The following is a 24,442-nucleotide window of genomic DNA, read 5'->3' on the forward strand; positions in this document are numbered from 1 at the left end:
ATGGAAAGAACTTACAATTTAAAGGTAGATGTGGAGTTGGAGCAGCTGGGAGCAATCGACACTGTCCTTTTGGGTAGATGATCATGGAGACTCGAGGAGGATGGTAGCTTGTGGTAGAGCATCATTAAAGCTAAATACGGTATCGTAAGGGGATGGAGCACAGGAAAAGTAACTACTCCTATGGAGATGTGATACGTGCAAGGACGGAAAGACTAGAGAAACATGAGAGAGGAAGCGCGTCTCTTGGCTTTAAGGAGGAAGCCATACTACAACTTACACTATAACTAACCACACTTTAACTTGCACAATAATCATGAAGCCGCTTATGCTCTCCTTGGATGTCACTACAAGCCCATACAAGCTATGCACATAACAAGTTGCAGTTTGCAAGGAATAAGGGACGTGTTTCCTCATCAGTATGGCCAATTGCTCGTAGGGATGAGTGACAGAGTCCTGTTCTGGTTCGATTCTTGGAGAGGTGACAGTTCTCTTAAAGATGAATTCCCCAGCATTGTTACGTCCCAACACTTGCGATATTTCCACTAACCAGTTAGTGTGTACTCCAGCTTTTGAAACAGGTATTACCAATCCTGAACTAGTAACTCTTCTTCAACGTCTATTTGCCTGTTAAACTTGTTACGTTCCAGCATGATAGACGAGTACAAACATTGGCAAGGAACGACTACTTCTCAGTCAAGTAATTTTTCTGAAGCTCTCTTGCCCCCTAGAGAACCTCATTTTCCCTAAAAAGAGATCTGGCAGGTTTAAAGCCCCATAAGAATTGGTTTTTTCACTTGGACGGCAACCAGAGGATCCAATCTGATTCTTTTCTTCGGTTTAGAGGCTGAGTTGGCAGAGTTCCCCGTGTTAAATCAAACCCTTTAACCTATCCTATACTAGGCTGGCCCAATCTAGCATCCATACACTAGAGTGGGCTCCATTAGACACACAACAAACTACCACGCTTCCGTAGCCGTCATCCTCAGCGGCTCTCACTCAGATAGCCCTTTCTTGACAGTTTTCACTCTACTCCATGTAATCCTCCTAGGTAGCCCTTTCCATGACTCGAACCCATGATATAGTGTTCTACTTTGATACCAAATATTAGGTACTTGCCCGATACACCAAAAGTTTCAGAGCAGAGTGGCATTGGTTGATCTCTTGTTTGTTCTCCTATGGCTTATCATTACTCTTCACGCAGTCATTCCATAATTTTGGGCTGATCCCTGGATATTCAGAGGTATTCTTGCAGCTTGCAGAGTGATGAACCTCAGCCGGAGAGGGAAATGTGTGTTTTAGATTGGTCCTCCTATGGAGTCAGAGTTCTAAGAATCCAAATCGGATCAGTGAAATCCAACGATTCGGATCAGAATCAACTGAACCCAATTCCGACTAATCCCCGACTGATACGGCTGAATCAGAATTGCTGATTCCTCGTAACCTTGGATGGAGCGGACAGCCTGAGTTTTTCAAGCGATATTTAGAGATTCGTCTGATATTTTATCTTCAGTATGAAAGAGATTCGCTTACTGGTGTCAGCTCAGTAATCCGTTTACAAGTTGTTCTACCAAGCACCCAAGGTTATGTTTGAAAGTCAAGAAAAGATGAGAAAAAACATAAGGGATAATTGTCATTCGCCGATTCGGACTTAGCTTGTCTTTTATTTTCCTTTTAGGCTTTTCCTTGGTCATGGATTTAGGCCCTCTGCTATCGTAGCCTTTGTGGCTTTTCTTCAAAATAAATCTGTTCTCAGAAAATGTACTGAGAGGGGAAAATCATAGATTTTCTCAAATCTTTGATTTTTTGAGGGTTTTTTTTTCTTTCAAAATATTGTCAATCCAACCATAATCGGTAAGTTTAATTGATTTCTGCAATTTAGCAACTACAAGAAGTATAGACTCTGCAAAAACTGAGATCCACATACATTTGTGTCCGATCGTGGTAAACCAAAACCAGGGTTGATCCAATTCCAAATTGAATCACCCAATTTCACCAATTCAGATATGGTTTTTAAAACTTTGGGGGGTGAGGGGGCGGCGGGGTGCGCAGGGAAATACAAGGAACCACTAAATTAAGTGAACTGCACACCACAAAGTATCACAATGCTACAACTGAATATTAGAAGGTAGAGCTGACCAGTAGTTGCTTAAGAACACAAGTGAGAATTTCGTAATTCACAAAATGCATTCTTAAAAGCAAAAGACAAGCATTGCTGTCCACGCAGAATAGTTGTAGGTCCACTGCTGCAGCATGTCAGTGCCATCCCACCCTCATTATGCCTCTTCGAATTGAAGGGATTCTCTGTTGATCTCTCAAGGTAGAACTCAAGAACCCCGATAATATTTAAAAAAAAAATGTTTCGTTAAAGAATCTGTTAGCTCATTGCTTTAGTTACAATTATACACGAGGAGATGAAAATGCTGGTAGTGAGCTTGGAATAAGTCCAGAGCTCAACTTGTTCTGGTCAAATCCAATCACAGACCATGGCAGCTTTATCTATAACAAACCATAAAAACAAGAAATGGTGGGAAAGGAGATACTAGAGAAAAGGGAAAACTGAAAAAGAAAGAAAAATACGGCAGCACTAGGCCAGTCTTATTCAGTAGCCGATGGACAATTGGTCGTATCAACTGTAACACCTGAATCCAACTAAAAAAGTTTCAAAGATTATCACAAACTGCTTTTGTAAAATCTGAGGTTGAGGAGGTGCCTCCAAGGTCAACTGTTCGATACTTCCCCTCTGCTATTGTCTTGATGATGGCACCGTGGATTTGTTCAGCTTGATCAGTCAGTTCCAAATGCCGTAACATCATAACACCACTCAACAGCAAAGCCGTAGGATTTGCAAGGTTCTGGAATTATTAAACAGTCGGATGAGAATCTATTTCAGATCAGAGAACCACTATGTCAAACCAGATATCCAAGAACAGCTCTAAGCCTCTAACTAATACAAAACACCCATGCAATGCACGTTGACAGCTGTAGACATTCCAATGCCCTTTCATAAGCAACACACAAGACCATTATGTGCAAATAATACAACTATGGACGAACAGGCTAATGGTTTGTAGAGAGTAATGCATGCTAATATGCAATTATGCATGTAAGCAGGAGCAAAGCATATAGCAGAGGCAAGGGAGGGAAAATCATAGTTGCATCCATGTTATAAAATCTATCATCACAATCTTATCACAAGATGGACAATCTTTAAAAAAATGAACATTTGGACTAAGCATCGGGCCATTATGGCATAGCAATTGACGGTTCCAAAATCGAACTATCCAAAAACCCTGATAAGTAACATAAGATAAGCTCAGGTCTATTATATTTAAAATTTATGTTTGGAACCTAAGAAATGGTGATAAACTAATGACTACGGCATTGATATGTGGTGTTAGAGGTCTTTAGTTTGCATCTCTTAATAAGCATATTCTAAAATTGAGATTTTAAAACGAAACATATGACTAACTACTAATATCTTAATAAAGCATATTTCTAAAATTAAATTTTTAAAATGACATACATGGTTAACTACCTCATGGCCCAAAGGGGTACAACCATCAAGCTCGAACAATTTGAGTGATCAGATTGTTTGAACTGAAGATCTGGTATGTCAGTCAACAATTTCCAAGGCTTGGCATTCCAAATAGCTCAACCATGGTCTAGTTGACAGTCAAAGAGAACACTGGGATAAATCACAGTTTAGCTGCCCAAACAGTCAATGAAATGCTGAGATTAGTGTGGTAATGTACCGTATACCTTAGGGAAAGTAGATTTCCTTCCAAGAGGTTATCAATAACATACAACTGGTTGCCTAACTTGTTAGGAGATTATTATTAATACCTTATACGGTACGAAAATGTACCACCTAAATTGAGTGGAATCATTGAGTGGAATTATCATTTGTCCTGAAAGGTTTGCAAAAGATTACAGTCTGATACAAATCTGTGTGTAGAGAGGAGAAAACCATAATGGATCTGTTGTAACCAAAATAATCTTGGGTAAATTACATGACACCCCCTGAAAATCGAATGATACTCAACTCACCCCCTGTTTTTTTAAAATACTCAACCGTCCCCCTCTACAGTAACGGTGTTAACTTAAATCAAACCAAAAGGTGAAATGACATATTTACCCTTTAGATTTAAACAAATAAAACAAATGAAAATTGATTTCCTCTCTCTTCCATCTTCTTCTCTGCTAGGGCATTCTAAGCCTTTCTCTGCTACGGTAAGTAGGTAAGTCCTATCCTCTCTCTTCCATCTTCTTCTCTGCTAGGGCATTTTCAGCTGCAATCTCTCCTTCTTCTCCCCCTATTCTCTCTATTATCTCCTGCTATAAGCCCATGGCTATTCCCATTGTTGGGCAGTTTTTCAAAGATTTGAATGCAATTTTATGGAAGTTCTTTGTCTTTTCTTTCTATGTTTATTATCTTCTATTTTCTTCTTTTCCTGCTACTGTTTCCTTACCGGATTGTAAAAGGCTTAATTGATCTCTCGTGTAACTGATCGTTTTGGTCTGAAATTGCGGGAATCAGTTCATCCACTTGGGGCGACTAATCCACTTGCATTTCGTCTCCTCAAACTTCCTCTCCTGCAAGAACCAGACCTCTGACTATTCTGAACCTGCAACTACTGCCAGTTCTGATTTCAGAATTTTCCTGAATATATTACCTGTTTTCTGGTCAGATTTCAGTCGGGATTAAGAGTTTAGGGGATTGCAAATCCTATCCTTAAGTTTCATGTTGGATGAACTGGAACATCCATGTTTGTTCGAATAGTCTGTAGATTCATAGTTTTCTTGAGATGCTAACTGAACTTATGCTTATCCATGGCTACAGAGATGGAAACTTCATGCAGGAAAGCTTTCAAAGGTTCAAGATTCTACCAAGCAGTTCTTAATTCATGTCATCAAAGAGTAATGAATTATGTTAATTTTGTTAATCTCTATATAGGGTACCCGCTAACCAAGTGGTACCTGTACCCTCATAGTGAAAATTGAAAATTTTGGATGGCATTGACAAGGGGGAAACTTTGACTTCAATTTCAAGAATATATGGGCTATCGATAAAGGTAATTGCAAAAGTTAATGCAACAATTCTTGATGTTGACCTTGTTTTCGAAGGACACTGCCTCAACATTCCTTTCCCTGTTTGTAAGGAGAGTCTAATGGTAGGCTTTCTTCCATGTATATTTTAATTTGGTTTATCTTCTCCTTTCATATCCATTGTTTAATTTGGACTTGATTTGTGGTTGAAGAAGAAGGTGAAGTTTTAGTTCAACCGAGCAACCAACCCAAGACTTCTTCTCCGATGCATTGCTCGACTGGACTGGCGGAGAATGAGTTGCAGGTCATGTGAGGAAGAGAATCTATTTTGGGGTTATTAGAATCAAGGGTAAAATAGTAACTCTACACTGGTCAAGGGTAGTTTAGGGATTTAAATATATTTAGCTTGCTGACTTCATAAGTTAACCGTATAAAACTAACGGTAGGGACTAAAATGTAATATAGGGCTCTAATACAGGGGGACGGTTGAGTATTTTCAAAAAACAGGGGGTGAGTTGAGTATCATTCGATTTTCGGGGGGTGTCGTGTAATTTACCCAATAATCTTTGTAGTTGAGTGAATTTCATAATTTGGTATTTATCATTTCAAAGAACCTGTAACAATAAAGGCCCAACTATTTCTGTTACTGGGACAAAGATGACCTATCCTATGTAATTTAAACTTGTCAAGAAAGTAAGCAAGACAATTTAAAAATTGTCCTTAGTCCTAGAGTTTATCATGTTCACTTTCTACATGCATAGTTCCTGCTGAATATGCTTTGTTCATACACGATACATACTTGGTCTGTTAGAAAGCATCACACATGTCCCATGATCAAATCTTGCCACTATAGATCAGATAGAAATCGAGTGTGCTATATAAACTAAACTACAAAGGGCATATTATTTTCTGGGTTAGCAAGTTTGACCCTTTAAACCAAGGCCAGAGTCCAGACAAACCTAAAGAGAGAGAAGGTGAGAGAAACACAGTAGTGATGCACTGATGCTAGTTACCTAGTGTAGACTTTACTAGCCATCACTTTTTTGTCTCATTGGTCATGTTTATGGTCTATAATTGACATACACAAAGTGCAAATGAGACGGAGCATCCAGCCATTTACTATATCCACTAAGGTGATTTCAAATTTAAAAGGACAGTTAAAATTGTTGGGGAATCACCTGATGCAAATAGCTTTTCTCCTAGAATATTCCATTGCTTTCTAAACATCTAAAACAGTTTGACAGAACATATTGGTAGAACAATTAAAATTGAAAATTTGAGCGAATATGATGTGTTCTAGGGTAGATAAGATAGGGATTAATAGAATACAATGCCCAAAGGACAGAAACACAGCAAAATCCCGACAGTACACAATATGACAGAATTAGAAAAAGTCAAATAAAACAAGATCCACCAGTGGGATGGAGCTGATATTTGGACCGAAGAGGCCATCTAATATGACAGCAACACCATCCAAAGGAAAAACTGATCCAAGGGCTGGATCTGTTGCAATGAAGTGTAACAGAAATAGAAACTTAAGGACCAACAGAAATTATAACTAGAACGAAATGTCATAACTCCACATCAACAGAACAGATGGTCATCAAATTTAAGGCACACAAAGTACTAACTGAAAAGAACAACATACTAAAACAAGGGATCAATCCAAGGGCTGGATAGTCCAGAATAGAACGTTAGTTCCCTGCAGTCAGAATAGCAAGTTAACAGAAACAGTGACAAAAGACCTGCAAACAGGGAGCCTCAGTGAACATTCGATGGGCAGGTCAGCAGGGAAAGATATATGGAATATCAAATATCACACTAAAATCGTGGACTGACAAGAGGACCAACAGAACAGTAAAAGAAAGTGAACTGTTTGGTGACTGGACAGCATGGGAAACCTGCAGAAGCAATATAGAAGTGATAACTCAGTCCATAAAACCCAAGATAAAAGTGGGAATAAAAACCTAAGAAAATAACCAATGATTTGCTTTGCTGGAAAGGAATTGACAGAAAGTAGCAAAGAAGACTAAAAGAGAGAAGATGGAGGAAGAAAGAGGGAAAGGGAAATATGACCTAGCTTCTACACCAAGGCCTGTGGTAGGGTTCACCACCACCCAACCTACGTTTCAGCACCTATGGTTGCTGCTCCATTGAAGACAATTTTTTTCAATATTCCAAAAACCGTGGGCCCTTGTGGCCCTTCCTCTTTATTTATAATGAGCATAACACCATTACAAGAATACAAACTCCCTATGTGGGGAGTAGCTTGGTTGCCAAGCAAGTTTAAAAAAACTAAACAATGAAAATAGAAACTCCTACTTAAACCTAGCTATTAATTAATTAACATTAGAAAGCTATAGAAACTAATGGAAATAGCAACTAGATAATTAGAAACTCTAAGATCTTGGCAGCTTCATCTTTCCTACGCCACCTGTCCATATGGGGCCCACAAATCTGTTTAAAGATCTCCCTTTAGTGCTGCTGGGTAATGGCTATATGGCCAGAACATGGGCTAAGTTGTAACTTGATAGATGGGCCTGATATGGGCCTAAGTGACTCAACACACATGGGCCAAAACAGGTTGAAAATAAAAGAACTTAAGGACCTATCGTGGGGCTGTTTAAAACCATTGATTGTGGGCCTGATTTTAGCCAAGACATGGGGCTAGTTGGGCTGGCCCTTTCTCTATTGAAGCTGGTCTTGCACTGCATCAGAATATCCAGTACATTAATTTACATAACACACCAGAATATACTGAGAAGCCATAAACATGGAATAAAGATAACTCATTGAGTAGAGTTCCCTATGTAGAAGGAAAAGAAGAACGCAACCCCAAGCTAAGCCAGTGAAGCAAGCAAACTAGCCATCGCATCTACTCAAAAAAAGGTCAAACTTGACCGTAATCACCAAATGATTCTACATTTTCCCTTTAGTGACGAGCCTCTTTCATACTTAAAAGAATTAGACGGTCGAATCTATGGTGAGTTCTCATCTACCAAGGGGCACATGGTGGCAAGGCAATCCCATTTTTGGAACCAAAGAATGCACCCATTATTCTAACTTGCAGAAGTTATGCTTGTTTTCCGTAACCTATCTCATTTTCCTGGACAGTTTCTCCGATATGGGTCTTTCTGATCCCCATGCACACACATGAGCCTGCACTCAAGCATGGCAAGGGTACAGGGGAACACGGCATCCTTTCCCTTGATAAAAAACAGTTAATTTTATCGGCAAGGACTTGCTGCATGAGGGATGTGCAGACGGGATTGTATGTGTGCATACCGCACATGCTAGCACTAACAATCATCAGAGATTCAGAGCCATAAATTTGTGAAACATGATATGAAAGTAAGAGAGATAGGTAGATACTAATTAATGATTGCATGACTCACCTTCCCAGCAATATCGGGTGCTGAACCATGGACAGCCTCAGCAAGAGCAATGCCTCCCTCGCCAATGTTACAGCTACACAAGGTTGAATAGATGATAAATGATATATTTAACTATTTGTATAGTGCAGAAGAGACAAAAGGAAAGATTGATACCTAGGAGTCAAACCTAAACCCCCAACCAAGCCAGCGCAGAGGTCACTGATGATGTCTCCATACAAGTTAGGCATCACCAATACATCAAAAAGTGCAGGGTTTTTAACAAGCTGTTCAGAGAGAGACAAAATTAGCAGCAAGAGTGACAAAGCAGGACCACTAACTTAATGATATAAGTTGCTACAGTAACCAAACATCAGGAAAGAATCAGTGATCGGAAAAAGGTAGGCATTTCAATAATGCGTGCTTCGAACTCTTTAGTTCTAAATTCACTACTCGTTATCTAGATTTTATTTTTAGGGAGACCTTCCCACAAGGGCAGTGTAAGAAGGAATCTGCACGCTACACCAATGAGGGTCTGGAGAATGGTACCATCATAGGGTCCACATGAGGCCCAAATGGTCAGAATAGGAGAGAGTGTCAGTGTAGGGCACACTGTTTATTATGTGAGAGGGGTCTATTGGAATCAGCACAAGGACAGCGTATGCTTCCTTTTCCCTTTATTTTTGTACCTCAACATAGGACTCAGACACAAAACCTGTGGCACAGAAGAGAACTACATGCCGCTACTGAGCCCCAAACCTTTGGCACATAACAGAATTCCATGCCAGCTGTTGTGCCTGATTTCCCAGTTTATGGGTTCAACTTGGGCATTAGCAAATGCAAACAATACCATCATACAACAGTTGTCGATAATGACTTCCTCATAGTCTATCTCCGGGTACTTCTCCGCAACCTCACGACAGCACTGCACATAAACATTAAAGATAAACGAATAAGCACAAACCACCAGCAGCCAACCAGGTCGGGGGAAGATGGAACCGACCAGAGGTTGAGTTTGTGTATCAAATGTCAACATACCTTAAGAAAAAGACCGTCCGTCTTCCTCATGATGTTGGCTTTATGGATGGCAGACACCCTCTGCCTTCCATTAGTCTTGGCATAGTGAAAAGCATACTCTGCCACCCTCAGACTTGCTTGGCGGGTTATAATTTTGAGACTCTCAACGACACCTCTCACCACCTAGTGTACCACAGATGTAAATAATTCGAGTGGTTTTGAAAGAAACTGTACAATCAATTTATATGAGGAAAGGGTAAAAATAATAAATAAATAAATAAAATGCATTTGCCAGAGTAGAACTTACCTGATGTTCAAGACCACTATATTCTCCTTCGGTGTTCTCCCGGATTGTGACAAGATTGACATCATCGTACCGAGTTTTGTAGCCAGGGAGGCTGTAGCAAGGTCTGACATTAGCATAGAGACCAAGTTCTTTCCTTAGAGTAAGGTTCAAAGACCTATGGCCTTTCCCAATTGGAGTAGCCATGGGCCCTTTTAACCCAACTTTATTTCTACGCACAGATTCTAGACTTTCCCATGTCAGAAAACTCTCTGTTCTTGGGTCTACCTTGTCTCCCACAAAATGTTCTTCCCATTCTATGGGTACTCCAGCAGCATTAAACACCTACAACACACCAAGAAAATAATTTGGTATGGTTTAAACCACAAAACATTCTAAAATAAATCACTTGCAATTGAAAAGATGAACGTTACAGCCAAAGTAAATACAGGGACACAGAATGAGAGTAAGCAAAGGATAATAAGCATCTGCCCTGACAGATAAATCCAATCTTCAGCTGAGCAATTAGTGGAATGTAGAGCTGTCAACAGGGAGGTGCAGAGCAATTAGTAGCATGTGAAGCCGTCAACAGGCAGGTTTGGAAAGAACCCAGTTAATATTAAACCTATCCGATAACAAATATATCAGAACAGAGCCAAATGAACCTGGATTGTAGAGCCCATTGAGTTGGGATAAGCTGAGTGTGTTGTTGTTGTAGAGCCAAATGAACCTGGATTGATGTATCTAAATCGGTACAATAAAGCGCAAGACCTAGTGTAGTAACCTATTAGATCTGGTTAATTTTCATAATGTATATTTCACACAGAAGTGAGAGAACTCCTTGAGATTGGCATCTCTAGGCAAAGGGACAGCTTTGGAAGGAAGGAAGGAGCAGGATTCAAGACTCTTCAGGGACAGCTTTAGCCATGTGCGAGTTGATCAACAGGATTACCATGCCAGTAGCTAAGCAGGCCTCAACAAGGAAATATGATCAGTATTACCAACAACAACCATGTTATGTATGTCTCACCGCTCCGACATTTTTGGTGGCGACCCGAATGGGATTTTTTCTAAGGTCTATGATGGTAGCAGAGGGCCCGCTTGGAGGAGTATTACCCTATTTTTGTGTCTTGTTGTGTAAGCAAGTTAGAAGTCGATTTTAGGGGTTTTCATGTTAGGGTTTTGAGGAGAGCATAGTTGTCAAGGCGTCGCGTCCAGGCGCCTTGTTTGCCTACGTGGGCGCCTTGAACGCCTTGCTCGCCTAATTGGTGTCGCCTTTCTTTTGGACCCTCTACAGCGCCTTGGGTTGCTTAGACGCCGTGACAACTATGGAGGAGAGAGTTATTGCTGCCGTTTGTAGGCGTAGCACATCACATTGGTGTGTGAACCACGTTAAATCTGTGTGTCATCTTTGCTCTGCTTTGTTTTCTATTCATGTTGCTTTGGTATTTGTTTTAACAAACCAGCATACTCTTTTAATCACATAACTCAACTGACTGAGCCTCATCCCAACTAATGGAATCAGAGATACTTCTACTAGGGGCTCAATATGTTGATCCCTCCTGCAGGATGAGTGAAGCTGAATTTGTTTCTCCAACTGGAATCCAATATCTTCTGAGATAGGCAGGGTAAAACTTGTACGGCCATACTTCGGTCCAATTGGAAAAGAAAAGTTGTCTAGATACAGCTTTTAATCATCTTTCACCATGCTGTGGCATTGCATTTAATATATTTCAGCCAGGTTGTACATGGTAGTACAAGGGGACTCATCCTACGTCATTAGATCAATGAGGAAAGGAGGATAGATGCCCATGAAAATTCTCACATCTCATCACACATCAAGTCTTTGCCCACCTCCAGGAACTTCCCGTTTTACTGAATACTGATGTCCTCAAAAAAGGGTGCAGTTGGTCAACCAGGTATTTGCCATGGGTTATCTATTCCATTCCAGCCGAGTTTCATCGTCTTTAACCTTATCATGTATCATGTAGTCTGTCTAAAGTCAACCTACTCCATGTAACCATTGAGGTTACCCACATACTTTGTGCGGGCCTGTATATTCTTATCTCTAGTCACAGATCAGAGTTTTGACCTCGTGTCTGGCACTCGCCAACAAGTGGTTCTTTTACAACGAAAATTCGAATGGCTTCCCCAAATTTTACCCGGAGCATCGAATGACCGAGCAAATTAATTCACGAGTACAGTTAGAAAATAAAGAAAGAAATAGAAAGAGCAGAAAACAGCATCCGATGATCTGGATCATCGTCATCATAATACCAATAATACGGTATAAAGTCAATAGTGACGAAAAGAAAGAGCGGTGTTTGGGTGCCGTATATACACAGAAAGTCCACGGAGGTGAAGAATTTGAACGAACTGATGAATCGGAAAGAATAATAAGAAAACAAACATGTTTACGTACTGGTAGATTGGGAAGTCGGAAGTGAAACCAACCTGCTTAACGGATTCAGCGATCTCAGGTCCGATTCCGTCGCCGGGGAAAATAGTAGCCTGGATTGACTCTGAGGCATCAGACGATAGTGCTCGAACAGGGGATGAAATAAGCCTCAATGAAGAAGGATTTTCGATCAACGCAGTCGATATCTGCCCGGATTGACGGCCACATAGAACGCGTCTGAGGATTTGCGACGCCATGGCCCTCTCTTGGGTCGGAAAAGAAACCCAGAGAAGATAGGAAAGAGTATACAGGCCCCCCAAAAAAGAGGAATAGTCAGAGTGAGAGAGAGAGAGAGAGAGCGCGGAAAGCCTTAGAATAAAGGACAGCACCGATATCATTTATAAAAATAAAAAGTAAAGCACTGATTAAAATAATAGATTAATTTGATGAAGGAAAAACAGAGAGAAAAGCTCGATATGGTGAAGGCGCGGTGCTGCGCAACAATTAAAAACTGCTTCTCAATGAAGCCATGAGATGCTGTCACAATTCACAATTCACAATTCACAATTCACAACCCTTTGGCCGCCTGAATATGGTTGAGGTCAAACGTGAATAAAGACTTATTAGATTCCATTATTTACAAAAAAATAAAAAAAAATGCCAAGTGGCATGTTAAATGGAGTTTAAATTTTAAGAACATGTAGATGCCTAATCCCTTCTCACTAAAGTTTTAATCAAACAAAGTTTGTCAAGTAGCAAAGTAAAACTTTGAAAATTCAATACCATGGGAGAGCGCATAGCAATGGTCAGAAATAATAAATGTGCATGAACATGCCCATACAAAAGGAGTATGGTTGAATTTGAGTCTAAATTTTGTTTTCTTTGTGTATTATCAATATATGTTTTCTAATAAAAAAATTTATATTTTTATTGAAAATTAATAATAAGAGAAGATCTTGTTATAACCAAGGGTAGTGAAAAAAATAATTATAACCTTGCTTTTTCTTTTATAATCAAAAATAAATAAAAAACTAAATGTTCATAAATACATTGTTATCATGGAAAACAGAGCAATACTGATCTCTCATGGCTACATAAACAAAAATATTGCAAAAAGGTTAAAATGTTAGCATTAGTCAGAGCTTTAAACTGAATTCCAATGGAATTAATGGAGATATATAAAAGTGTAGGAGTTAGAAGCCAAGGCCATGGTATTGCTTCTGGCAAGGAAAGGAGACGAGGACTTCTTTACTATCACTCCAAACTTCTTTAATCTTGAATTTCAATTGAAGAGCATGATTCAAACCCTTGGTAATGCTTGTGATATTGGTTTCCAAAATCTGTTCTCTATCAAGAAAACCTGCAGTCACCAAAATTATAACGTTACTTGTTTGCCCTTTTAGTATATCACACTTCCTTTTTCTATGGGGTAAATCCTATCATTTCATATGCACAATGATAACTTGCTTACCCTTTTAGTAATAATAAGGGCTCTCTTTGAAATCATACTAGAGAGAACCCTTATTATTATTTTGTTATTGTTATTATTTCTATCATTATTATTGTTTTTTTGTTATTATTACTATTATTATTTTTCAGGGGTAGGGCAGCATTGCGAAAGGAGGTATGTTGAGAGAGAGAGAAGGCTTGTTTTGTTTTATTCTTATTACAAATATCAAATGACAATTTTACCCTTGTTATAAATGCATGTTCATTAAAGTGTTAAATGTGAATACTTGGAATGCAATTCTTCCGAAACAGGTGAAGTAGCTCCTCAACTATTTCAAGATTCATACTGAAATTGATTTCAATTTCATCAAAAAATAACGAGCAAAAATCATACCAAACAACCTTTCAAAATCGGATTCACCCTCTGAAATAATCCTTGAAATCATACCCAATAGAGCTTATCTTCGAACATAATCAATAAATTTATTCTTAATAAACTCTCCCTCGCTGTCGAATTGCAAAACCTTGTTCTGATAGTCAAAATGACATGCCACGCATTTATAATAAAGCATATAACTTTTGAAAATTTTAGACTTCAACTTTTATTTTTTGGTGCAGAAACCCCTCAAGAGTTATATTTTAGACTTCAACTTTAAAGTATATATTCATGAAAACCGATATTAATCATCCACAAAACAAACATAATAACAATAGCCAATAATTTTTCTATCCAACAAAAAAAAAAAACAATAGCCTTTAACTGAAACCACTGAGATTGGTGTCCGGCTCCTCTCCTACGACCTGCCCCACCTCCCTCCCTCTTACCACACACAAATGGGGGTGGACCCCCTACCCGAATAACCTGCCCAGGTGGGATCTGGATCCTTTAGATTGGTCTACACAAATCACAATGATTCACTGGCACAAATCACAATTCTCATAAGCTGAAAAAAATGTAACAAGCAGAGTTCTCTTAATTGAAAACTATTACAAATTGATTTATTTTTTGAAAAAATGACAACAATTTTAATCAATCATTAATTGAACTGTAGGAAATTATAAATGTCCCAAACGTTGATGCCATAAGTGTAGTGAAGTTGATAATAAACAAAATCATTTATTTGTTTATTATCTCCCATAACAAATAGGCCACCTCTACATGGCATCGGGCTCGTCTCCAACGGGCCTCTAGCCCCTGGGCTTGCATGATCTGCAACAACATTTGTGTTCGAATGCGGATCATGCCAACCTAGTCGTTGGATGCTCACTGGGCACTTCCTGGGCTGGGTGCTTGCCGGAGAGGAGCTCTATACATAGTCCCATCATGATCAATTGTCTTTTTTTTTTTTTTTTTGGGTGAAACATGATCACTTGTCTTGTTGCCCTATCCTTTATAGAGAAACCATTTGCAGATAATTCTCTATGAGTTGTCCAATAAATAGAAGAATTTTTTTGTCATTCTTGGAACGTATAGAACATTATCCAACTTAAAGAAATGTTGCCAGAAGACATAACAGTGTACCGAGTATGACAAATATCTAGTAATGGGCCATTCCCAATCATAATAGTAACCGATCCATTATAAGGCTTAATATCAAAAAGCTTACCCAAATCGATTTATTGTATGAGTCATGTAAAGTTATACCTAAAAAAAAAAAAGCTCTAGAATTGATGTAACGGGTTAAATTAAGTTTTTTAACCTATCACATATTAAGTTGGTTAAATCTAACGCTCATACACTAGATCGAACCCCATTACACATATTTGGCCAATTGGATTGATTATATTGAGAGGATCTGCAACATAGGGAATTGAATATGTTGCTACCTCCACCAATACCATCAGATTACAGTGCTACTATTACCCCCTTCTTTTGTTATGGTCATGCTTGCCATTGTTTTGTTGGCCATTAAAGGTCATGGATTGCAATCCATCATATTGTTCATTCAAGCGGAGATCATATATTCGAAGTCTGGAAATTACAAATTCATAAAGGAAAACAGGATGACTCAAATAGACCTTGATGAACCAACCATATTATGTGCCTACATAGGAAAAAAGAACCATAAGAGGCAATGTGACCCCTACGCTCAAACACAGAGGGGCGTGAAATGATCGCCCAATCCCATAAAAGATCAAAATTCCACCCCTATTGATGCTTAAGCATATGCTCCCATTGGAACTCTCCTACTGGTGCAGAGGCCACACTGCTTTTTAGGGACCCTCTCCCTTATTTATATTCATTGTACTGTAAGACAATATATAACCACTTGCATTATCCTAGTAAGATTAAAAAATGTTTAGGAAGAAAGTTTTTTTGTGGGGGAATATATCATCCATGCGAAACCAGAAGGAGCGAAATGATCACCCCATCCTATGATGTCAACCACTCAATACGTGCTCTCATTGGCTACCACAGGTGCCGGGGCTACACTCCCCTTTCCCCCCACAAAGAACACCGACCCAAAATGACCCATTTGTCATTCTTTCTAATCTCCCCTTGAAAATTTGCCACATATGATTAATAAAATAGCAAAGGATATGCGTCAAATTGATGTTGACCCCCACGGTGGGAGATCTGGAACAGGAGCTTTGCACCCGGAATGGGAGGGGAAGACGGACCCAAAAATCCAAACTACCGGACAGCTGAAAAGATATCGGGGGAGATACCGAGACGATGACAGCCGGAGTCCCTGAACCCTTTCACACCATTATTAAAGATGGTAAAATCCCAATTGCAAAGGTCCCTTTCTCTATTTTTTTCGCCGTAGTACTCCTCACATGCATGTAAGTTATAGTCTCTGAGAGATACCCAAAGCTAAACCTCGAAACTGGGTCGTTGTCGTCACCGTTTCTTATTCAGTCTCCTTGTCTGTCACTTCCTCTGCAAATAAATAAATTAGGAGCGAAGAGATTAAAGTGTCAAGGCGAAGCCACTGACACAGCCACAGATATAGACGGATTGACACGCAGTCTCTCTCTCTATCCGCTGGTTTGCCCTAATAAGAGGTGCTAATGTCGTGGTTGAGATCCGTGGTGAGCAAAGCCGTCGAGGTCGGTGGCAAGAACGACCTCACTCGCACCGTCAGGAGCTATGCCGATTCCGTAGTCCAACACGCCGGTCAAGCTGTTGTTGAGGGCGCTAAGATTCTACAGGATCGCATTGTAATTTCCAGCACACTCTCTCTATTCAATGAAGAAGTTTTTTTTTATGTTCCCTCCCTGGGTTTGTTCGAGCTGGACTATAGATGAATCAACATTTGAAGTCGTGCAAAGTTAATATTTTGTTTCCATGAATATAAATATACTTGTTATGGTTTAGATCACTATGCCTGCCGATATTAGCTGCCATTGTTCCTTAGCAGCATTCACTGGTTAATTGTTTACATCTTTTGTCATTAATTCTAGGCCTTAATCTCCATATTGTCTTTATTTTCACTTTACTTTGCATTTTATAAAGGATTTTAGATGGATATTTCGTCATTTTTCTCCTTCCGTTTCTGATAACAACTTAATCTTAACTTCACCAGCTCTTCGTCCCCTCTAGACAAATGAATTTAGTTTACCATTATCAGCTCAGCTAAATTTTGCTTATTTTTAATTTTGTTTCACTCATAAACCGGTCAATAACATTGGTCCTTGCCGGAAGAACTTATCAGAAAAAAGAAAAAAAGAAAAAAAAAAGGCCCTTGCATGTCGCCGGTTGATAGGTTAAAATGTCAGTTTCTGCGCAGTATGCGCTTCTCTCACCTCTCTTGTAGCTAACTCCTTCTGGTTTGTGGATCACCCATGATGATTGTGAAAAGAAAATTACATCCCGGAAAACTCTCCCCTCTCTTGTAGCTAACCCCTTCTGGTTTGTGGATCACCCATGATGCTTATGAAAAACTAATTACATCCCGGAAAAGAAATGGCATGCTTATGAAGAAAAACCAGACCGCAACAATGTTGGAGGATGTTACATGCATATTTTTTTTTGGATGAATAAAAATTCATTACTAAAAGGAGAAACAAGAGGCCCCCCTCCCCCAGGGTGGGAAAGGATGCCCAAAGAAAGAAAAAGGGATACAACCCTGCACTAGAACGAGTGCGAGAGACTCCAAGATTTAACAATAAGGCGATTACGGGGAGAGTCAATACATTTGAAGAGCAAAGATGGAAGCTTGCTTTTGACATCAAAAGAGATGGAGTCCCAAATCTGCTGAAAAGATCTAGAGTTGGAAGTCCATCTTTTGACATTGCATTTCTGCCAATTATGGTGGATTGCGGCGCCAAACACAAGTTTACCCACTAAATCACAAACTGAAGAGCTACCGAAAGTCATGTCATCCTAGATCCACTCAAGCTGAAGAGGCAAGACCTGACGCCTAGACAACCATAAACGTGAAAGGAGGCCCATCAAAATCTTGAAGGAGAAAGGGAAGTTGAAGACGAGGTTCTCAACGTCTTCAATGGTATTCCAACAGAGGATACATGAAGTAGGCACTGAAATGTGTTTGTGGAGAAGAAAACATGCGTTGGGAGGCAGTAAGAGAAGGCACACCAAGTGGTGAAGTTGTGGCACGGGATGTGAGCTTTAAAGCAGACCAATTTACTCCAACGGGCTAGAAGGCCTTGAGTTTTGATGAGATTCCAAGCCAACTTAAAACTAAAGAGGCCCGAGGGAGAGGCTTTCCAAGTAACCAAGTCACCTGATCCAACTGGCCTTTTGGGAATGCTGATGAGAGAAGACCAAATAAGAGCCAAATGGGGAGAAAAAGCCATCGGGGGAGACCAATCACCATCCAAGGTAATACCGGCGACCATAATAGTCCTAGAGGACCCCATGTTGTATATGGTTTGGTCACTCACCAAGTGGAGGAGAATGCCTAGAGGGTGCCAAGGATCAAGCCAAAGATTGGTGGAGGAGCCATCACCAATCGAGTAAGAAATAGACCTAAGAGCAAGAGGCCTCAGTTTCAAAATCCTTTTCCAAACCCAGGAAGCATCTGAGGGGATGAGGACCGTCCAGATAGAGTCATTTCGGAGGTGCCGAGAGTACACCCAATTGACCCAGGTACTCTTATTCTTTTCAGCTAGCTTCCAAACCAATTTGATAATACTTGCAGGGTTAACATCTCTAAAGTGCCTTAAGCCAAGGCCGCCCTCCTTTTTGGGGAGGCAAATGGAAGCCCAAGAGATGGGATGGAGAAACCTGGTGCAATCAGATCCTTTCCAAAGGAATGAGCACATGAGGGATTCAAGCTTCACAATGTCTGTCTTATGGAGGCCGAAAATGCCTGTCCAATAGATGTAGGTGGATTGGAGAGTTGATTTATCAATTCAAGGCGGCCAGCATAGGAAAGTAATTTACCTTTCCAAAGTTGGAGTTTCTTGCGCATGAGGTCAAGCATGGGGGTACAATGGTGAGTAGTTAGTCTGGAGGGGATCAAAGGCAGCCCAAGGTATTTGACTGGGAGGAATCCTAAAGGGAAACCAGTCAGGTTTATGAGAGAAGCTTTAATTTCATTAGAAACCCCAGATAAGAAGAGAAGAGATTTAGAGAAGTTGATGCGGAGGCTGGACAGACACTCGAACTATCTCAAACAGGATAAAGAGTAGCTGATAGAAAGGGGGTCAGCCTTGGAGAACAACATGAGGTCATCGGCGAAGGCAAGATGGGTGAGATTGAAAGCTTTGCAACGGGGAAGGGGTTAATGAGGTGAAGGTTTGGATGCTGCGGGAGAGAACTTCAAGGGCAAGGGTGAAGATATACGGGGAGAGGGGACAGCCTTGGCGGATGCCAGTAGTGGGGGCAAAGTAGCCAGCAAGAGGTGGGGAGAAGAGAGGCTGTGAAAGACCCAGTTGGTGAAAGAAGGGGGGAAAGGACATTTTGTTGAAGACATTGACAATGAAGTCCCAACATAGGGAATCAAAAGTTTTGTGGATATCAATCTTCATCAGAGCAAAAGGGGGGGGGGTTTGTTTTCCTTTCAAAGCCTTTAACAATTTTGTGGTAGAGGAGGATGTTATCAGTAATAGAATGACCAGGGATGAAAGCTGATTGGTTATTGCTAACAAGGGAGTCCACGACCATTTTTAGCCTATTAGCAAGGACTTTGGCAATGAATTTGTAGAGCAGATTGCTGCGGGCAATGGGGTGGAAATCAGAAATGGGCGAGGCACCTTCTTTCTTAGGGATGAGACAAATGAAGGCGTGGTTTATCCTAGAGATTTTATTCGGGAGAAGAAGAAGCTTTGGATGGCTTTGACAAGGTCTACTTTAATGATATCTAATGCAAGAATGTCGACCTCGAACCAGTGAGAGATCGATTGCAGCCAGGATCAACATGATAACGATCTATTAATGGTGTGCTATGGCAGCAACCCTTGAAGATGATTGGGAATTGAATTTGGTCTTCAAAGGGTATCTTCACAATAGTTTATTCCAGTCACAGAAACAGCACAGCAGTGTATATCAAACAGGGAAGGGAGGAGAAGAGAAGATAGAAGAAGGGGGTAGGGGGATGGGCTATTTCAGCCCTCGGTCTCTCACTCACAGCTATCCCAGCTGTTGAACAGGGGTTTTACTCCCATAATCGAGTGCAAGAATGCCTCAAAACTTCATTCATTAATTCTATCCCAATCAATTACCATAGCTGCCTTTATGTAGACTAGGCTACAAAAATAGAAAGTAAGTAAAACTTAGCAAATTTTTGGAAAATAGAAACTGAATGAAATTAGAAACTACTAAAGGCTATATAAATCAGCCTTCTAAACATGCAATGATAACCAAATTAGAAACTACTTAATATAAACTGAAAATATAAACTAAACTATGGCATCATTAGGATAGAATCTTCCTCCACTTGATGGGCCCACAAGATCTTCTAAAAATCAATCCCAAACAAGACAATTTTTGGCTTTGACACTGTTCACGTGAACAGTGAAGTGAATAGTGTTTTAGTTTTCAACTTGGGTCTTCTAGAAGGATTCCCATCAAGGCAATATGGGCTGTGACACTATTCATGTGAACAGTACCACGTGAACAGTAATTATCGACTCTTCTCTTCTTCATGCTTCGAGCTACATCAATATCCCACCAAGCAGTGTGAAACCCCTTGCAGAAACCATCTGGACCGAGAGCTCTATTGGCCTTGTGGGAGATGACAACAGCTAGGATTTCTGGCTCAGAGGGGATGGCCTGGAGGGAGGCAAGCAAGGGATAGTTTTGTTGAGGAGACCATCCGGGATGGGAGTAGAGGGTTAGCAGATGGAGGGGCTGAAGAGGTGAGAGAAGTAGCCCACAATTTCAGCTTTAATGTCCTCCACTTTTGAGAGGGTTGAGCCATTTGAGGAAACAAGAGACACAATATAGTTGATGTTTTGTCTAGCCTTCAAAGATTTGTGAAAATAGGCCGTGTTATAGTCTCCAAGCTCCAACCATTTGATGCGGGATTTCTGTCTCAAGAAGCTCTCCTCTGGGGCAATCAAGGATTGGAAATCCAAGGAGGCTGATTTCTCTTCTTCAGCTATGGAGGCATTTTGGAAATCAGATTGGAGTCTGGATTGGATGTTAGTCAACTTAGACTTGCAGTCAGAGACAAGGGAAGAGATGTTAGCAAAAGTGGAGTAGTTCCAAGCCTTAAGAGCAATTTTGACGTTCCGGAGTGGGCAAAGGAGACGAGGGGTGAGATGGGGAGGGATAGGTTTAGCCCAAACATCAGAGACAAAGGGGAGGAAATCTAGATGGGAGGATCACATGCCAAAATATTTGAAGGGTTTATTGTTGGATGAGGAAAGTAATGGGGTTATGGTCAGAGATGCCAGGAGGGTTAAAGGTGGCTTGGGAGGAAGGGGAAGTGGTTCACCGTGGTTCATTGACCAAAACTTTGTCCAGCTTACAAGCAATTCTGGCAGCACCAACTCTCCTATTATGCCAAGTATATTTAATGTAGTTCTAGATTGGAGGGGGTCCAACTAGAAGCCAATAACCAGGATCTGAACTGAACATGTAGTTTGGTTAGGTCAAAAATCAAAATAGGTGATTTTGGTCAAATTAGGGTTAGGGTTTAATGGGACCTAGTGTTTGAAGGTAGGGTTATACTAAGTTGGTGTAGGGGAGTCTTCCAGTGAAGGTCTTGTTAAGTTTAACAGGTCTAGGCCTTTTAATTAGAATCGGCAGCAAGGTTAGGGTTTCGGGTTTTTGAAAAGAGGAAAAGATAGGCTTTTAGGGTTTATGATGGTCAGATGAGGGAGCAACTTGGATCGAGTTTTCCCTAGAATGAGAGGAGAATTCCATCAAAGTTTGGTGTGATTTGGCTGGCTGGTTTGGTCTAGGCAGAATTTAAATATTGGAAAAATCGAAAACAAAAGGGGCAATCTTAGGGTTTGGGTTATGAGAGGATTAGAAGAAGAATTGTTGGGGATGGGGATGATTCAAACTCACTGTTGTTGCAGAAAATCTGTGGCAGCAGCTTGTTTGATTGGAGAACTTGAATAAAAATTGAATCTTGCACTAAGAATACCAAAAAAAAGATTCAAAAGAACCGCCCGGGCATCACACCGCAAGGTGTTGATCGGATCAAACACCAATCCCATCAGCCTCGATCAAACACAAGACATTCTTCAAAGGAAGAAGACAAAGTTGCAGAGCAGCTTCAAGAGTTAATTTCTTTTTAAACATTGAATGAGGGAAAGAGGAGCCCCATGAATGGCTTTTATTAAAGCCTTAAAGCCAAATTACTAATCAGACTAGGGGATTAATAAGCCCCTAGCCGACTCTATTACAAATCACAGCCTCTAAAATTCATGGAGAGGTGTGGACCCAAAATTATAATTTAAAACAAATAAAAGAAAGGTGCTCAAGTCACTTAAATTGAACCGCTGGTTCCAAAACTATTTTGGACCAGTTCAATTTAAAACTCTAAAACATGAAAATAAACTAAGTATAGATGCTAATCCCGTATGCAACTTAATTACTCATACTTTAGTTCCATAAAAGTGACCTATTACATTGAAAACCCTTGGGATCAAAGGCCCAACATGTATATAACCCAACCCTAGACTTATTCCTAATGGAACAAACTTATTTTGGTGATGAATCTGCGTCAATATTTCAGCTCCGTCCATCTAAGGTCATTTATCCCAATACTTTCAAGGCAATCATTGAATGCTTCAACGGAGGATTCTAAAATGTGGTCTCCACCTAGTTTCTCGTGACTAAAGCAGATGACATTAAAGTCACCTCCCAAGGCCCAGGGAAGGGGGTTAACTTGGGGGGCAATGCAACGAAGGGCTGACCAAAGAGAGGTTCTTTCTTTAGGGCAGTTGGCTGCATATATAGCACTGAAGAAAAAAAGGTTGTTACCAAGGTGGTCAGTGATTTTAAGGTGGAGAAATTGGGAAGAGGAGGAAATGGGATGGATGCGGACAATGGAGGGGTCCCAAAGACACTAGAGACGACCATTAGGATGGTGGGACTAGTTAGAAATGAGGGACCAAGTTGGGGCAATTGCTAAAGCCATCCTCTAGGCATTAGGCTTTTTGATTCTAGTTTCCAAGAGGTAACCAAAACCCGAATGAAGGGCTTTAATACGGGAACGAACTTCTGCTTATTTGGAAGAGGATTTCAAGCCTTTGGTATTCCAAATAACACAATGATTCATTTAGAAGGAGGGAAGGGGGCCAACAAGCTATGTTCAGAGTTGAGGGAAGCAGGGGCAAGGGTGACGATGTGACGACGTTTGTATTCCTGAAGGGGAGGGGAAGAGGTCGCAGGGCCGGGGGGGAGGATTTCGAGTGGAAGAGGATCTAGTGCAGGGACCAGAAGTAGGGGGTCGAGATTAAGAGAAGGGGTGGAGTTGCAGGTGGCGGGTTGGAGAGACAGAGTTTGAAGGAACAATTGGGTTAACCCGAAAGATATGGGTCGGGTGGGTTGAGGAGGATGGGGTGGACTAGAAGAAAGGGGGCAGGCGGTTATTTGCTGAGGATGTTCGAGTAGTGTTAGGCCGATAAATGGGCCCAAAGGAGTGAGAAGTGAGAACTAAAAATGGGGCGGCACATGAGAGACTTGGGGGTAGGCTTCGCGAGGGGATATGACGAGATAAAGAAGGGGGAGAAGGTAATAACGGGGGGAGAGGAGAGGGAATCGACAGTCTCTTGTCTGGCAGAAGAGAGAGAGTTGAAGGGAAAGGGAGAGGAAGAGGATTGGAGATCGCAGGAGGTGCGACAGACTGGGATATCAGGTTAAGATCAACGACAACAAGGGGGCAGGGGGCAGCAAGGAGTCTGCAGAGGGTTGGTGGGAGGGTTGGCAAGGGTATTAGGGCTTGCAGGGTTTGCAGATAGTTCGACTTTAGAGCATAACGTTAGAAAGCAGTTGTGACCAGAGAGGTCTGTTGGGACGAAGGGACCAGCAGTAGGGAGAGAGTTGGAGCATTTTGGCCACGAGGGGAGGTGGATTTTGAAGCACACCGGTGGTCAATTTTTCTAGGATGGTGGTAACGACGACCACATGATGCAGAAGCCGAATCAGTTGAGGGGTTGCTAGAGAGTGGCAATAGGTAAAGGGATGAAATGCCTTTTTGGGAGCCAAAAGAGGGGTTGCCGGGAAAGCAGGGAGTGGCGGAAAGGGTTGTAGCGACAAGTTGGGTTCCAGAGGTTTCAAGGCAATGCAAGGAGGGTTGGTGGAAGAGGATAAGGGGTCACCTGTGATTGGGGCATTTGTTGGGTGAGAGGCACATTTGCCAGGGTAATGGCCAAAGACTTTGCAATCGTGCAAAGGGGAGGAGACCAGCCGAAGATGACTTTCTGTTGGAAGGTGAATCCCATGTCATCGACAACCATGATAGAGGAGGGGAGAGGAGCATCAACAACAACTTTTGCACATATTATAGC

General features: G+C 41.0%; 2 protein-coding genes across 5 annotated transcripts in view; one reads left to right on the plus strand and one right to left on the minus strand.

Annotated features, from left to right (window-relative positions):
• Nucleotides 1-2,304: 2,304 nt before the first annotated feature.
• On the minus strand, nt 2,305-17,626 carry LOC122647192 (isocitrate dehydrogenase [NAD] catalytic subunit 5, mitochondrial-like). 2 transcript variants are annotated; one of them, XM_043840654.1, is made up of 8 exons: nt 17,616-17,626; nt 12,172-12,407; nt 9,742-10,062; nt 9,456-9,617; nt 9,268-9,342; nt 8,595-8,704; nt 8,442-8,514; nt 2,305-2,852 (listed from the first exon to the last, which is right to left on the minus strand). In XM_043840654.1, the coding sequence occupies exons 2-8, from the start codon at nt 12,370-12,372 to the stop codon at nt 2,661-2,663; spliced, it is 1,134 nt and encodes a 377-aa protein (XP_043696589.1). In that variant the 5' UTR covers nt 12,373-12,407; nt 17,616-17,626; the 3' UTR covers nt 2,305-2,660. The 2 variants fall into 2 exon arrangements, with proteins under 2 accessions (XP_043696589.1, XP_043696586.1); XM_043840651.1 differs by lacking the exon at nt 17,616-17,626 and having other exon boundaries at nt 12,172-12,412.
• LOC122647159 overlaps nt 16,462-24,442 on the plus strand; it is a 73,714-nt gene continuing 65,733 nt past the window's right edge. For 2 of the 3 annotated variants that reach the window (XM_043840642.1, XM_043840643.1), the window contains exon 1: nt 16,463-16,729. In XM_043840642.1, coding sequence (XP_043696577.1) covers nt 16,580-16,729 — 150 coding nt within the window. In that variant the 5' untranslated portion in view covers nt 16,463-16,579. Of the gene's footprint in view, nt 16,730-24,442 lie in introns of all 3 variants that reach the window. The other variant, XM_043840644.1, reaches the window with a different exon arrangement.

The sequence above is a fragment of the Telopea speciosissima genome, chromosome 1 (genome assembly GCF_018873765.1).
Source record: "Telopea speciosissima isolate NSW1024214 ecotype Mountain lineage chromosome 1, Tspe_v1, whole genome shotgun sequence".
Taxonomy (NCBI): domain Eukaryota; kingdom Viridiplantae; phylum Streptophyta; class Magnoliopsida; order Proteales; family Proteaceae; genus Telopea; species Telopea speciosissima.